At 41.0% G+C, this 16635-nt stretch overlaps 1 protein-coding gene across 2 annotated transcripts in view; it reads right to left on the bottom strand.

Annotated features, from left to right (window-relative positions):
- The window catches only part of LOC106482279 (S-adenosyl-L-methionine-dependent tRNA 4-demethylwyosine synthase TYW1), a 115791-nt gene that overhangs the window by 70754 nt on the left and 28402 nt on the right, over nt 1–16635 (bottom strand). For both annotated transcript variants that reach the window (XM_067309616.1, XM_067309617.1), the window contains exons 9-10: nt 12029–12081; nt 8845–8963 (exon numbers count right to left, since the gene is read on the bottom strand). In XM_067309616.1, coding sequence (XP_067165717.1) covers nt 8845–8963; nt 12029–12081 — 172 coding nt within the window. The remainder of the gene's footprint in view (nt 1–8844; nt 8964–12028; nt 12082–16635) is intronic.

The raw sequence follows: 16635 nt of genomic DNA, 5'->3' as shown, positions 1-16635 counted from the left end.
TAGCTACAGAGGAAGGGTTTTTTTTGTTTGAAGTCTGGCAATTTCTGGATTTGTGCCTCTTGCCATCTCTCTGTTAGCAGACAGGCAGAAACCATGAGTAAAGATGGTCTTGGGGCCAGGACTTGATTCTGCAATTGACTCCCAGCATGGTCATAAGCAAACCAATGATCCTCTTCTAAAAGAGCTGTACTCTCCTGTGAGCAAAACTTAATATTATCGACTCTTCCAAGAAACTCTGAGGGAAAATGCAGCACAAATATAAAGCGTCATTTACTCTAGCGAGCAATGATTGATGTTGATAGCTGGCAGAGAACATGAAGGTGAGGAAATGCTGGCAGCAGCGATGATGAAAGGACAGAGTATATGATTCCCAGGAATGGACAGAGCAGAATAAAAACAAAGAGTTCAAGAAAGCAGACTTCAGTGAACTCTGAAAACTGACAGGTGAGATCCCAGAGGAGGAAAGTTTCAGGGCAAAGGAGTTCAGGAGAACTGACAGTTTTTTAAACCCTATTAAGGCAGAAGTGCAAACTGTGGCAAAAAAAAAAAAAAAAAAAAAAAAAAAGACATGAAGTATAACAAGAAACCAATCTGGCAGAATCATGAGCTCTTCAACAACCTTAGTGGTCCTCCAGCTGAAAATAAAAAGCAGAACATAAGAACACAGGGTCATAATCAGAAAGGTCAAAGCACAAAATAAGATACAACTAGTAAAGGATATACAAAAAGGCTAACAAGAAAACCCTTCCCTATAATGAAATGAGGATTATGTGGCAGACTAAGGGAAATGCTGGTCCAATGCGCAAGGAAGCGAAGCTTAATGCTTCTCCATGATGACAAGAAAACCAAGCGTTTGCACCTTTTCTTTTGCTTCTTCCCAATGGCAATGAAAAGAACTCAAACTAGACTAGGAAGAGGACAGGTTAGAGTACTTATCTAAATTAAGCGTTTTCAAATGACTTGGTGTCATTAAGCTCATCCTAGAGCATGTGGATGAACTGGCTGATGGAGTATCAGAGCTACTGGCCATAAGCTAAGAACTCCTGGAGAACAGGTGAAAGGGATTCCAAGAGACTGGAAAAGCGCAAATGCAACACCCATTTCAGGAGAAGGCAAGGATTTCTACATCAGTCCTTAATCTCCAGTTCCTCAAAAAATTGTGGACTAAAACAGTGTGTAACCCTCAGAAGACAGCATGGAGATCAGTAACAGCTAATACAAATCTGTCAAGAACATTCCATGTGAAGACCACCACAGGTCCTTGCAGACAAAGAAAAAAACAGAAGGTCTAGCTTTTGACACTGTTTTACGAAACATTCTCATAATCTGCCCACAGGAACTTTCTGTAGATAGAACTATTTTGCAAGAGAGTAACATCAGGGTGGAAAACTTGAATCAAAGAGTGGTTACGCTGGTTCATTAGGCAACTAGGTCTATCTGAAAGAGAATCTGTAGGCTTCGGTCCTGGAACTGGCCCTATTCATTGCATTTCAACAACTGAATGACAGATCAGGAAGCAGACTTACCACACCTGCAGATACAACCAAGATGGAAGGAGAAGCAAACTCATGGAGAATAGCATGCAATTAAAAACATCTTCAGCATGGTGATCTTTTACATAGTCAAAATTTGCAGTTGACTGCAAAATGCAATGTGGGGAAGCAAACAGCTAGGCAGCACTTCCACAAAGAGGGATCTGTTGCTGATAGTGATCACAACCGAACAGCAGTCAACAACATTATACAGTAGCAAAAATTCATACTGAGATGACAGCGCAAGACACAGAGTCCTAGAAAGCACTGCCTGAGAGGCAGACTGAAGGACTGAGATTTGAATCTCAAAGACAGGCAGAAGGGTATAGATGATATTTGCCTGCAGTTATGTACAGGCAGCTACCAAGAGTAAAGGAATGGACTGTTCTCCATGTGCGGAGAAGTAACAACAACCTTAAAATTACAACCAGGGGAGATACCTGGGCACACAGGAAGGGCAACAGTGCAACGTTGCAGCAGACTACCTACAGCGGCCGTAAAAATATCATTCCGTATTTCTAAGAACAGGTTAGACAAAATATCCGTCAGGACTGATTTAGAGACACCTGACACTGCCTTGTGCCTGGAGATAAATTAAGACTCCAAGTTCCTTTCAGACTTTTTTTTCTTCTTTTTTAAAAAACAATTGAACGATGTTCACTTACAAAGAATAAAAGAGCTCTCATAAGAACAACAATTAAAAAAATCCCTATCTAGGCTGCTGTCTGAGAAAGTGGAACACAATCAATGTTTCTATAGAAACTTCCTGTTAAATAACAGACAGCTATTTCTCAATGTTGCTCTGAGCAATCTTTTGTTAGATTTTGGAGTGGGCAAAATAATAGCTTTTTCTTTTTTCCTGAAATTACTCATTATAAAGCTTTTCAGAAGGCATGGAATTATTTATAAGTGCTGATGAAATGTAAACAATTTTAGAGCAGAAAAAAAAATGTGAAAATAAGCTTGAAGTCAAATATTTGGATATCTAGATATCCAAAAACCCCTCTTGTTTCAAAAATGACAAAATATTCAGTATCTTCAAAAGAAAAACTTACAACTTTTCATTTCAGCTGGTTTTAAACTGATTTAAATAAAAAAGTTTTTTTCAGGAACAGTTAAAAAAGCCCAAAGTGATTTGCTGAACTTTAATTTAAACAAAACATGTCAGATCAACCCAGTTTCCTCAATCCATTAAAACTGTATTGCAGCTGAACCTTAACCAGTCCCCCCCCCCTTCCTTTTTCTTTTAATCCACTGCTGAATCCAGAAATGTACCATTTTTCTTAAGAGAGTACCTGGTCATATTACGATGATTGGCAGTGACACACACTACTTCCAACTGTAAGGACTACTTTAGACCAGGTTAATTTTGCTAGTTGCTCTAGGCTGAGAGAGGACTGAATTTCAGAAGAGTTTGGAAGAACCCACTTCTTTTCTAATTCACATTTCTGTGAATCTTAAGAATGGAAGATGCACAATGCTGAAAAAAATGACACCCTAACTCTAAGAAACCTCCAAATGCTCGTGTTATATACGGAGGACACGTTATAGAAAGGGAGGCGATGCTGAGCACCTCACAGAAGTCTGCCTCATGACCACGCCAATATATTTCATTCTTTCCCAGCAGAAACACGCACCACACTCAACACGTAGTCTTAAAAACTATTCTAAAATTAGAATAGTTAAAGTGTTGGGATGTACAAGATTACTTTCAAAGTCCAGGCAGTCATCAGTAACTTCTGATGGAGTGATAGAAGTGGGTACCACTTACCAACCACCTGAAATAACTGTCAAGGCAGATACGAGCATTTTGTAGCAAATAATCTCTTTATATTCATTACCAATGCTATAAATACCTAAATCAAAAATGATAGCTACAACACTCCAGAAGTCAAGAAGTCCAAGGCCATGAAAACACATACCATGATGCAGCAGGGTCATGAGATGAAAAGCATGGATTTCAGTCCTGGTAAGTTTTTGGCATAGTATTTTTTCATCTCTTCATGACAGCTTTTGCTTTTTGCATAATAGGAATGACAGTAATCCCCACTACAGAGTAAGCTGGGAATCCTCACGTGGCAGATACTACCCCAGGGTTTGACTATACTTACAGTGACCACAACCCCCACATTTTGATGCCTGGATTTGACAAAACAGTATCTAATTGGTAACGCTCAGCAGGGCATTCTCTTTTATAGTATGAAAAGCAACTTGAAGCAACTCTATCCTGCTCAAACACTGCAAAAAGCAAAGCACTGCTACTGCCTTAGCAAAGCACGAAGAGGCTGGAAAACAGGCACCCAGCTGAGGCAGTCACTCAGGTTCCAGCTCACATCCTACCTGATGGACCACATCAATGTTTTCTCCTGGAAATACCTCAAACAGATGCTTACAGTGCCGATGGAGCAGCACAAATGCACCAACAGACTAATTCATGTTCCAAATTCAAAGGTTTTGTTTGTTTTTTGTTTTTTTAAACCACAGATAGCATACAGCATAGGTGTATTTTCTGACAACTATCCCCCCTCCCACTTAAAAGGTTATTTCAAGAGCTCCTGAGAGACCGGCAGGCCTAAAGATCAAACAACCAGCAAAGAATCAAGTCTGAAGAGAATGATGAACTTCGGGTCAGAACACATTATTTCAGTTCACCTGTCTTTGCTTCTAAAACTAAAACCTTGGGAGAAAACAATCCTGACTTACTGAAACAAGGATTAGGTGATGCAAAGAGACTTCTCGAGGCTGCAGGCTCAGGTTCTGAATATATTTTGCAGATATACAGTGCTGCCAACTCCTTTGATCGTAGTATAATATTTCACATTTCCCTGAAGAATTAGCCTCTGGGGGCAACTTGTTTAATGAGAAACAGATGAAAACAAAAGTTTCTTCTAAGAGCTATGTTTCCTCCCTATACCCCCCCCCTTTTTTTTTTTTATTAGTATCCCTCCTACGGGAGATCAATTTTTAATATCTTCATTTTGAGGGTCTTTGTGACCACTACATTTTGGCCACACACATTCAGATAGTCTGAACAGAATTTCAGTTGGTACAAGTTAAACCTGAAACCTTCAAGTACAGGTATAAACACCATAAAGTTACACAAGAAGAAATATGAACAGGTTTTCTTTATGGGATATTTTATTCTGTCTGGTTTGCCTCCTCCTCAGATGCAAAATAATAAAACCTATTAATTTAAATCTTATTCAGCCGTCCCATCTCTCCACAATAATTGATTGGGTTCTAAACACTCAGCCACAGGACCTAATCAAATCAGGTTTGCCTGGTGACTGCGCTGCAATATAGGCAGTGTCAGAAAACTCAGTCCCCACACTTGCTCTAATTGATTAAAAGATTTGGTCACTTGCACATTTCCATTTAGACAATTAAGCTAAAGAGACACTACAAACACAGAGAGAGCAATTGAAAACAATAATGGGTAGTGACAGACTATTTTTGTAGAGTAAATTATGAGTTAGGGATGCAGTAATTATGGTCTTTTTTTCCCCCCTTGTTCTTATCGTAACAGCTCATGCGTCAACAAGGCACGATTGCAGGGGGGCACAAAAAAAATAAATGAAAAATAAAAAATAATCTGATATCTCCTTCTGCCCTCCAAAGGAGCTACCACATTATAAGTCTGCATTAATGCAAAATTAATGCCAGCCTCTGACTAGGAGAGGCATCGAAGCAGGAGCTGGTAGTTACTCCAGTAAGAGGGTGGAGGTAGGCAACATATCTACCACTGATGCAACCCTTCCAGGGCCAAGCAGGAAGGTCTAGAATGAAGACGGAGAAACTACATCTTTAATATATTAAAAAATAATAATAATAATTTTCTGAGTGTGTTTGGATAGTGTCTCCACCCATGACTCCTGGTTTGGGGCCAAAAAGTGTCACTCATGACCAGCCAACAACAACTGCATCCAAATCCCAGGGAAAATGGCTGAACTACAGCACTTCTTGCCAAAATGAGGAAGAGGAAAAACAAACAGGCTCCTTGGCCTTTTTCTCAGTGATGCTAGGAGAGCTGCAGTGAAGTTGTGTGGTTGGAAACATTGGCACACTCTACAGATGTCAAAAATCTGAAAGAGATCAAATAAAAAAAAAATCGCAGCAGTTCTGTCTGCAGTTTAGTGTGCAGGGCTAAGTGAGAAAGCCAGCAATGCATAAAACCTGTATTAGAAACATTTCATCGACAGTAGATCAGAACTCTCACTTCATATGTCTCCAACAGCACAGATGGTAACTGTTAATGATAAGAAGGTAATATGTTTACACTACTCAGCCACCAGTGTCTGTAATTCTGCATTTAGTCTCATGTGATTAAGAATGTGCAAGGACTGATGGGCTTAAAAGAAGTATATAGGTATTCCTGGATCCAGTATTTGTGAATTGTGCTGACACTAACAAGTAGCTGAAGAAGGTGGATACTCAAGACTCCTCTTCACTAAATTAAGAGCAGCTATTCCCATCGATTCTTGAGATGTTTACCAGCCAACTGTAAGGGTGAGAGTATGCTAAGGAGGACTTTGTTTCTTTCCGTGACCCATTTGGGATTTTGAACAGCTTCCAAAAGACAGATGTGCTAATATGCTCACGCTCTGTCACCTCCACGCTACAGATGACAAACTGTCAAACTCCAGGCCAGAAGCAAGGAAACACCATGAAAACACTGAAGTCCCTGCAATAGTTGGAGGAATAGAGATGGCAGAGAGCCTTCCTCAGAAGGGAAGACATTATCTGCCTCACAATTGCTATTATTTTTAAACAAGAAAATCTCACTCTTATACAAAGCAAGCGCACCACATCGTGGTTGCCACATATCTGTATGGCATAGTGGTATCTCATAATATAGTGGTTGCCACAACTGTAACATCTGCAAGTATCAAGAATAAGGAAGAATCACCGCCTCAAGGCAAGTTGAGGCATGGAGCAGCTATGTGTCAGTGCAGGACAGATGCCAACAGACACGAGCACCTCTGGACAAGCCAATAGGAGCTGAACCCGGGCAGAAAGATGGATGGCCTGTGTCAGCATGGCACTGTGTGTCGCTTAATGAACATGCCACGCTGGAGGCAGCTCCTGAGCAATTCCCATGCAGCTCCCAGATGCAGGTAGTGGGGGGAACACAGCTACATTGAACTCTGGTCAATCCCCTGACCCGGTACACATTTGAGCCATGCAAAGGCTTGTAGCAGCACAGAGAAGGACAAACATAGGGTCTAAAGAAGCAGCCAAAGCTGGGGATAGAGAGAGACTTTCAACAGCAGTTCTGGCTTATGGCAAGCTTAAGGTGTACATAAAATGAGCCTTAGGATGAGTCTCAAACTGAGCCTAAAGTCTTCAAATTCAGTAGATGTCTGAGATGAGAAGACAGACAGTTGCAGTTTGTATGAAAAAGTCTAACAGCTGCTATCCATATCACCCACAGAAGACTAATAAATGAGCACATTTTTCACCACAGTTCTCTGGAAAGCCATTTCCTTGCATTCAGGTTACCATTAGTAAAATAACGTTTCTAGTATTAGTTATCATTAGTGTTAAGAAGAATCCTGGAAACAGAGTAAAAGTGAAAAATGACAGCTACAGAATTACAAGTTATAGTCACATGGAAGGTGTCACATGTGATGATTTATCCCAATTATTGCACTTTCAAATTTATACTTGTTTGACTTCTCTGATTCAGTCCCCTACTCAACATGCAGACTGCTGCTGCTGCTAAGAAATATTTGAGTTGAGTCGTTCTGAAGTGGGACAACATAATTGCCTGCAGTGGAATACTAGGGACAAAAACACTTCATTCTGGTGGTGTTATTGCTTTCTAGCTGGTGTTTATGATGTATCTTCTGTGTCAGGACAGAGGGACAATAACACACATGGCAGTCTTCCTAGCAGTACAGTTACCATTGCAGAATTAATTGCACCATTGCTAGATGATGCACAGGAAAAAAAAAAAATGCAGTACATTTTTTCTTCCAGTCAACAGATCATTATTACATGCTCTGAAGAGGAGTGGTAGAACTTGCACATTAAACACGCTATTCACTGTGTCCTTTCAAGCTACGATATGATGAAAGCCTATCAAGAGCGCCAATTAACATTTTGGAATAGGCTCCCAAATGCATACTTAATAGGATGACCAGCGTCTAATGCTTACACTTAACACTAACATGTGAGATAACTTCAAAGTGCATTCAAAATTATAGAGGTAATTTTGCAGTGTTGCTGTCATTTAAATACTTCCATGAAATGTTTGCATTATTAAAACTTGACGACTGTTTAATGAAAGACAGGAAGTGGTATTGAGAGGAATTTGGGTGTTTTTGCATGAAAATATTGATATGCTGGACACCCAGGCTTAGAGATGAAATATGAATATTATTGGCAGCCCGTCCCCTGAGGTAGACATAAATACCAAAGGAAGCGCAGCCCTCATGGTCTGAATTAGTTGACAAGGTAGAGACGAAAGAGCTCAGAGAATAACCTCCATGTTCTCCCACTCAGTACACTTTCACGTCACTGCTTTTATTTCTGCCAAGCCTCTCATTCTCTCACTAGTCCCATCCTGCACTCCCCCAGCCTAGCAGAAAGCTTCCCTCTGAAATCCAGGCACTTCAGTGAGTAAGCAGTGGTAGAGCAGCTCATAGCTTTAAGTTCAGATCCAGACAAAGCTAAGTTCCTTCAAAGAATTAACAACAAAATAATTCCTGAGAAAGAGGTCACTTTACTGACTAAAATGGAAAAATCATTTATTAGCAACTGTTTTGGAAAGACAACAGCTACTAAGTCACCACTTTTTGCCCACTTTAAATGCCACTAAATTAGAGATGAGGGGGGAGAAGTAATTTAAAGAAAAAGGATCCAACTTTAAAATAGAAAATTATTTAAAATATTTAGCATGTTGATAGCTTTGTACAACATGCCAGCCCATGCAGAAGGGAGGAGTGCTGACAGAGGCATGAAGGAAGGGGGAGCACAGCTGCCTTGCAAGATCTTCCTCCGTGCCTTTTCCAAGCAGAAAGGATGCACAAGTAACACTGTTCTTGCTTTGGAGAAAAGCACGAGGCAGAGTGACACAAAGTCCAGCCCAGCTGGCCAACCAGTGGTGCAGAGCCAGGCCCAGGATCAGTATCACAGACACTAACAGCCAGCTGGATTTAGGCACTGCTCTGTTTCTTGCTTTGGTGCACTGTGTTCTCGGTACCAAATTCCTCTCCTCTTTCTCAAGAGCACACAAGAAGACTGAACATGCCCGTTATATATTATGCAATCAGGTGGCTTCTCCCAAAGTAAAACAGCATCAGTATTTTACCTCCAGCAAAACACGCATTTGTTCGCGCAAGCCAGGCTTGGCGTGGCCTCCATGCAGCGGTGGCTCTCAATGCCATAGAAGGTGTGTTTGTAGCAGCCTCCTCGGCCTCGAAGCATTGACTAACAAAGAAAAAGACACACAAACAGCAAGAAAGTTAAAATACACTATCTGTAACTAAATGGAGTGAAAAGATTAAAAAAAAAAAAAAAGAACTAATCAGCAGCAAAAGCTAACTCCAGAGTAACCAACTTCAGTGGAGGATTGCACCAGGGACTAACCAAAGTAGCAATGCACCCTCAGAAAGGCCAAAGTTGCTTGCAAAAAGTCCCAAACACAGCCAATACACTGGAATAGAGTGACCTGATGAGCTAGATGCTGAAGTATAACAACATTCAAAACTGTTGCAGATATTTCTCCAAATGTGACCAGGGCTTGTTTTAAAGGCTCATTGTATCCACTGCTATTTGGCTACCTGCTTCCTGGACATATCTGCAATGTTCAGTTACTAGTACCTTCTGCGTTCAAAGTCACCTATGACAGATATCGCAAGCCCAGTTAATGGTGCGTGGCAGGTCAGGATAATGACAGGTGCAGCCTCATTAAAAAAAAAAATCACAGCAAGCAGACCAGTATACAGTCTGATCGTTTACATGTCCTTAGAGAAACAAAGAATTTATGTCAAATTTACAACTGTTTTAGAAGAAAAACTTTAATTTAACCAATAGATTTCATCTGTAATACCAGAGTATAACAACATGTTTTTACTGAAGCCTTTAACTGAATCAGCCAACAAAAAGAAGCAGATGAAGCCACTTAAGCTGTAAGAAACAGTGTAAAAAGCCCAGTAAGGAGAATAACAAAGATCAATTTAAAGGCTGCATTACTAAACACTCAATTATTTTCGTTCGTCTAGCAGACTTTCTTCTAATGCTAAATTAAATAAATACCCTGACCTTATAAACTCTCATTCACACCAGTCATTGGCTTCAGTAGGACTTTGCTCTTTCCTTAACAGAATTGCAGCAGCCTTCCCACCGGAATTTATCTTCTATTTAGCATGCAAGCTGCTTGGAGCAAAGACTGTCTTTCATTATCTCAGTTAAATAATAATAAAAGAGAGAATCTTTACCACTCTCAAGAGGAAATTGGAAATATAACAGAGTGACTTTTAATTCTATCTTCCTCTACCTGAAGAGTCCTAGTGATCCCAGATAATCTCCGCTGAGCACTGGAGAAAGAGTATACAGGTAATCCCTAATATATGTATAGCATTATTATACAGTTGGAAGATTAAACAAAGTGGAAAATGAGGTTTATTCCACCCATCCCTCAAACAATACAAATTTCAGGTGATGCATAAATTCTAGAAGAGCCAGTTACATTTTGGATTTCATAGAACCTGCAAATCAGCAGGCTTTTCCTAGAGTTTGTAGTTTTGGTTTGTTTTTTTACTCTTTTCCAGAATATGACAAAACACAATAGTTTTAGTCTGAGATATCACTCTGTAACTTTACTTAACACTACTTCTAGCCCTGCTCCTGCTTTCCACTGATACAAATCTGGAACAAGCCTTCTGAAGACACTCACATATTGGTGTGAGCCTGAGTCACAGCCACTGCCTGTAACCAATTTCAGCTCAATTTATTAGAGCACTTTATGTTCAATTCCTGCTTAAGCTAAAAATAGTATGGTCCCATCTAAGCACACAGAGCTCCTATTTATTTTGTGAAATGGCTTTACAGTGCTGCATTACATTCTGGTTCTTTAATACAAATGGGTTCTCTGGCTTGCCTTCTCATTCACAGCATTGACAGAGTTTGACAAGTTTTTCTTTAAACAACTCAAGGTCTTCTCCAACTTAAAAAAAAAACAACAATAGAAGAGAAATATTTGTAAAAGTAAACAGCAGAAGTATCAGTAGGATCTGGAGGTCTCACAAATATTCATGACAATGCAACAGGAGGCTCTTAAAATTGTTCACAAGTGCAAGTCTTCTGATGAGACAGTACACTGATTCCAAGCATTTCAGTAAAAAACTAGCTGCAGCCACCCAGGTTGGTAATTGTCATTCAAAGAGCTCTTTTCAAAAACAAAGTTAATCATGCAGCTAAAGAGAGCTAAGAGACAAGGAACTTGATCACTGCCATAGCACAAGAATTAAGAGGTGTGCTGGCATTTTAAAGAGGTGCAGATTCACAGAGTTTACCAGCCTGCTAGTACTGAAGGCTTTAGCATGTTAAATAAATGTTACTCCAAAAATATATAGCATTACAGACCCTTGAGGTACAGAGCAGTGGTTTGCAACTTTTGATCTGTGAGCTGCTTCTCAGGGACCTGCAAAGGGCAGTTAAAACAATACACATATTGAAGTAGCTGAAGTTTGTTCTACAGAGATCTGTAACTCTGCTGGGAAAGTTTCAAGTCTGCAGACAAACTACTCGAGAACTACTGGTTTACACAGTCTACAATACACACACACACAGGACTTGAAGGATGAGGGCGTGTGTGTGTATATAGAGTCATCCTTCAAGTTATCCAAATATATACACATAAGTGTGTGCACGTGTGTATATAAATACATATATAGGTGTATACACATATAGATATGTGTGTGTGTATATACTCACATATATACACACACTCCTACAAAGACTATTTTAAAAAGTTTCAAGCACTGACAAAGTGACAGTTACCTTACTGTCTAAATCTTCCTTGACAAATGCCAAAAAATTCTGGAGGAGCACTGACTGTTGCAAAGCAGCTATATTAGTCACAGAACAACTGGATTAAATGCCCTTGTGTGTCTGTTTGAATGTAATGAGGGGACTGTGTTATCTTCGTTTCTGAAGACCTCACACCAGTGACATCACCTTCCCACTTTTCTCTGTGGTGCTCTTCTCATGCCATGTATTTCAGTAGGCAGGAGATATTTTAGCAGACAGTAGAATAACAGGAAACCAACAAACAAAAAAACCACACACACAGAAAATGATGTTCCCAGTTCTTTGCCGCAATCACATTCTCACTCTTAGCAGCAGGATTTTAATAGCTTGAAATGCAAAACTATAGCATGGAAGACAAAGTATATTTTCTTGCAAATAATATCACATTTTACCTGGAAATTGTAACACCTAAGTCTCTAGATAATTAAAAAAAGGAGAGCATGTGTGGGGGGAAATCTTACCTTTGTCCACCGACAGAGCTTCACCCCAGAGTGGCTTCCAATCAGTTTGTAACCTGACAACAAGAAATTAATTTAACTGTTGCTTTTAACCTGCAATAATTGGTTCACAAAAATGCATCTATTAAGCATCATCATCTCAGTGCTGCTCTTCCCTGTCAGCCCCAGGAACATGGGCACAAACTCGACAGTGCCACCATGATGTTAATGCCCACCCACAGCACTCTCCATTGAATTCTGGGAGTCTGTTCATCAGAGCACAGGCCACTGCCACCCAAGGGATTTTGGCCAATTTGAAATGGTGCCTCTTCCCAGAAGATCTGTTTATGTTGCTCGGTCTTGTGTGAATCAACAGGGGTTGGCCATATAACTTGTTCTTGTCACGGGATGGCAGAATAAAGTCATGCAGGACATCTGCACTGAATTTCAGGGCTGGCTGCAACCCCAAGGGATGGCTGCAACCCACACATGTGCAGATGAGGTCTGTGCTCAAAGCCAGTGCAGAAGCACACCGTGACAGTCTCACCACAGCCACCTCAGCACACGGCTCAACTGCCCTCAAGCAGGACATGGAACAGGGAGCATCTCCCGGGCCTTATGCCATCACCCTGCAGACAATTCTTCCCCAGGACCGAGAAGCTCTGCTCCTGCTGCTCTTCCGCAGGCCTGCCAGAGCCTGGAGAACAACACCTGATCCCCTGTGCAGCTGCGAGGGTGGAGGACAGGGATTGATATACGGACTTAGTTTAAATCCCAATTTCATGGGTGTGGGTCACATTTCTGCTGACTTGCGGCACGGCCACAGCAATGACATCAGTGAGGGGTCTGCTCCTCCATGCCCAGAAGAAAGCACTCTCCCCACTCACCAGCCAGGACTAACACCACTTCATTTAAATTTATCGGCCCAAGAGGATTAATTCCCCAATGTTCGTTAAGCACTAAGTACTATTATTACCCAAACTGTATGAGTTATTTTCCTCTTTGAAGAAACTGCTTAGAGAATCATATATGAAAGATTAAAACCCCTCCTCAAAATTAGCATAAAAATAAGAGGGATTTGAGAAGCCTCACAGCATCATTCATGCAGTGCACAGTAGAATTTACACATTAGTGTGTCCTAGATGTCCCCAAACTGCTTCAGCTAGCCCCTTCAGGCTGATGTCAACACTTCCAAGGGAAAATAAAGTTTATGCATCAAATCTCCTTCCTGTCAACTAGGATGAACTTGACATTCAGCAAGAGGAACTGGCCATCCCCTCTCCCAACAAAACGGGACACAATACTCCTGCCCTGCAGATTTAGGCTGCGTGACTCTCGTGCACAGCTCGTGGTGGGACCCCAGGGCAGTGCAACTGCACCTCAAAAAACACCCCTGTAATTCCAAGGACACCGAGCCAGCAAGTAACTGAAGACACAGCAGATGCCATGACAGCTGCACCAGCTAAAAATTAAACAGTGTGAAAATGCACATGGTTAACAAGAAATCATGCAGCATCTAGAGCACTCTGCTTGAGTTACTCTGGCACTTGAATCCAACAGATCTGCTCAGTCTCCTCTGCTGTCTCTGCCTGAGGTTTGCTCCTGTTCCCTTGCGCTGGCTCTGGCGTTGCTGGGGGCACGGGGTTGGACATGTTTGATTTTAGCCTGGTTGGTTCCTTGCTGTGACTCTCCAGGAGACTGTATGAACGCTTACACCAGCACAAGTGGGGTGCCTGGCAGGAACAAGCAGTGAGGACCCCTCCTTTAGATGGCAAATGGACTGACCGCCAGATTAAGTGAGGTTTCGGTGACTTCAATGTTGGGCTGTTCCCAAGAATAAGTACTGAGCCCCTCTCCCCTCCAGCTCTGTAGGAGTGGCTATTTCATCCTTCCCCAAATGAATAACCTTTAAAACCCCACATACATGCTCAGGGTTAAACAAAAGCTAGTAAGGAAGAAAGAACTGCTGCAAGCCAGAAAGCCTTGGTATTTTACATGGCAGAGCATCCAATCTTTTCCTGGAGAAAGGCACCAGAGCATTTAGTGTAACCATGACCAGCACTTAAAATGTGGAACTGATATTCTCCAAAGCCACATACAGTACTGGAGACACCTTCATCTAGAGGACTGGCTGGGACCCAGAAGATCCTGTAGCGATTTCCGACTCTGACAATGGTTAGAGGTGCAACCAAGTATACATCACTGAATTTGGCTATGTCACATCTCCTCATCCTACCCTGGACGTGTCTTGTCTATTCACTCTGCATTTCTTTGCAGACAGGCCTATCCAGCCAGGCCTAATCTCAAATGAGACCTCCCTGTGCTGCTGGAATTCATGTCTTCACGGGACTTCTTGGTGAGTGTGAAAATGGATGGTACATTCTTCCTCCCTCTGATACAGTTCTCCAAGCTAGACTGTTAGCTGTTGTCAACCAGCATAGCCCTATCCATATTTTTACATTTCTCAGAGTCCAGCAGCAGCGTTCAGGTAAGACTATTCTCTCCCAGATCACTTGTCAGTAGAACTAATATGGCTGCTTTAAAATGGGTGTTAGATTAAAATTAAATTGAAAATAGAACACGCTTGCCCAAATCCACTACTGAGTCGTTTAAGGGAAGAAAGGAGCCAGCTAAACTGAACAAGGTGCCAAACTCTGGAGCCTGAAGCTGCAGCTTTCTCTTACAGTTACTTAGACCAACTTCCACCATGTGAATGCCCACAACTTCCTATAAAGGCCAAGAAAATTGTACATGTTCAACATCAAAACAGAGGCTTACAGCCTTCAGCCAGCTTTAGAGATGAGAAGGGGCTTACTCATCTCACTTGTTGCTGCCAGAAGTCACAGCTATGGTTACTGGAAGAAACAGCATATATTTCCAGAACTTCTTAAAATTCACCATACAAAGCTGTTGAACTTGGTTCTTCACTACCTAGGTAGCTCTTGTAGAAAGTGTGGTTACCTTTGTAAGCCATCCCAGTGAATCCAGGCCTTGCCACGCTTTTCCAGAATCTAAAAGCAGATAAAGCTTTGCACATATCAGTGCCCAAGACCTGGTGCTCTTTACACATCTATTCTAAGCAAAGTCCCTCCATATCTATAAAGACTGTTTCTTCAAGCATTTTCTTACTGCTGGCTAATAACACAGGCAGCAAACCAGTTCAGGCTAAGAGAAAGTACAACGGGTTATGCAAGAAACAAGGACTGAGTTTTAAACCAAATGTGGGAGCAAATGCATTAGAGAACCAGTCAGAGTCTTCTCAGTTCTGATTCTGCATCTCAGATTCCAATGAACAATCCTCTTGAAAGCTCAAGCCAGCTCATCTCTTCCACCAGCTTTGCCACTTCACTGCAGCTCTGCCAAGGCTTTCTTACAAATGGTGCCACACACACACACACACAAAAAAAGATTTAAATGGTAGTTTGAATCTTATTGACAGCCCAAAAGTCTGCACCTACGTTATGCCAGGACTCACTGTGGACACAATCGCTTCTTTGCTCTTCTTAAGAGGTATTACTTGCAAGCAATAAATGTAAGTGAATATTTGGATACAACACCTTCCAAACAGTGTGCTGTCTAGATGAGACTCTGTCCACAATTCCTACATACCTTAGGGTCCCCATTTATTTTTTTCTTCTATAGCCCAATATTCAAAGGACTCCTTAAATAATAAGCAGGATCATAAAGTAATCAACACAACGCCTTACTAAAAGCACAAGAACTCCTAGTCAGAAGTCTGTGTTAGTTGATCCTGCACTAGATCATGAATTTTGAATAACCTAGAAACCTGCCAAACTTCACTAAAACTCAGTGTCATATCTCACTATTATAGAGGCATAAATTAAGCTTTCAGACAAGCTTTTGGAAGAAATCAGGGTTATCTGTCAGCAACACCAGGCCAATAAACATTTGGTGACTGTTTGCCCTAACAATCCGGCTGGAGTTCAACAGATCACAGTCAGACTTTTAATTGGAAAAAATGGCCTGTATCACAGGTGTTCAATGACACATTGTCTAGGATAAAATGGTTCTGCAGTAGTCTAAGACCATGCTGCAGCATTTCAGTTCCATCATGTAAATAACAGCTTAAAAAACATTTTCTGAAATCCAAAGAATTCATTGAGGGATGCTGCTGAACTCTCAGCCACTGGGAATGTATCACCTGAGATAGGACAGTGCTATCTATATGTCCATGTCACATTGCAGGATATCTTGATCTTCTGGTTATCTTTGCTACAGTGTTCATTTTACCAGCCTCATGTAAGTAACAGGTTTTTCCAAGCCATAGAGTATGGAAGAATTATTTGCATAGATGAGCAATTATGTTAGTTTATTCTAATTTAGAAAGCAGAACACATATAGCCAAGATAAACATATTTCTATGAGTATAACTCTGTCCATATTAGAAGCAGTATCAATATACTTGCACAGGCTAAAAAAAAAATCCATCTTTAATAACAGTCCTATGACATAACCTCATAAGACTATCTAATTTTCTAGGAGTTTTGACTATTCTGATGTGGCAAAAAGTCTGGAAGAAAACCCAGCAGCACTTTCCAGTACAAATCTCAATACCATCAGGTCTTCTGTTGAAGCAAGTTCTTGGAAAACAAAAAAAACCAAAGGATTTA

Source organism: Apteryx mantelli, chromosome 22, assembly GCF_036417845.1.
Source record: "Apteryx mantelli isolate bAptMan1 chromosome 22, bAptMan1.hap1, whole genome shotgun sequence".
Taxonomy (NCBI): domain Eukaryota; kingdom Metazoa; phylum Chordata; class Aves; order Apterygiformes; family Apterygidae; genus Apteryx; species Apteryx mantelli.
This window is presented reverse-complemented; position numbering and strand designations above follow the sequence as displayed.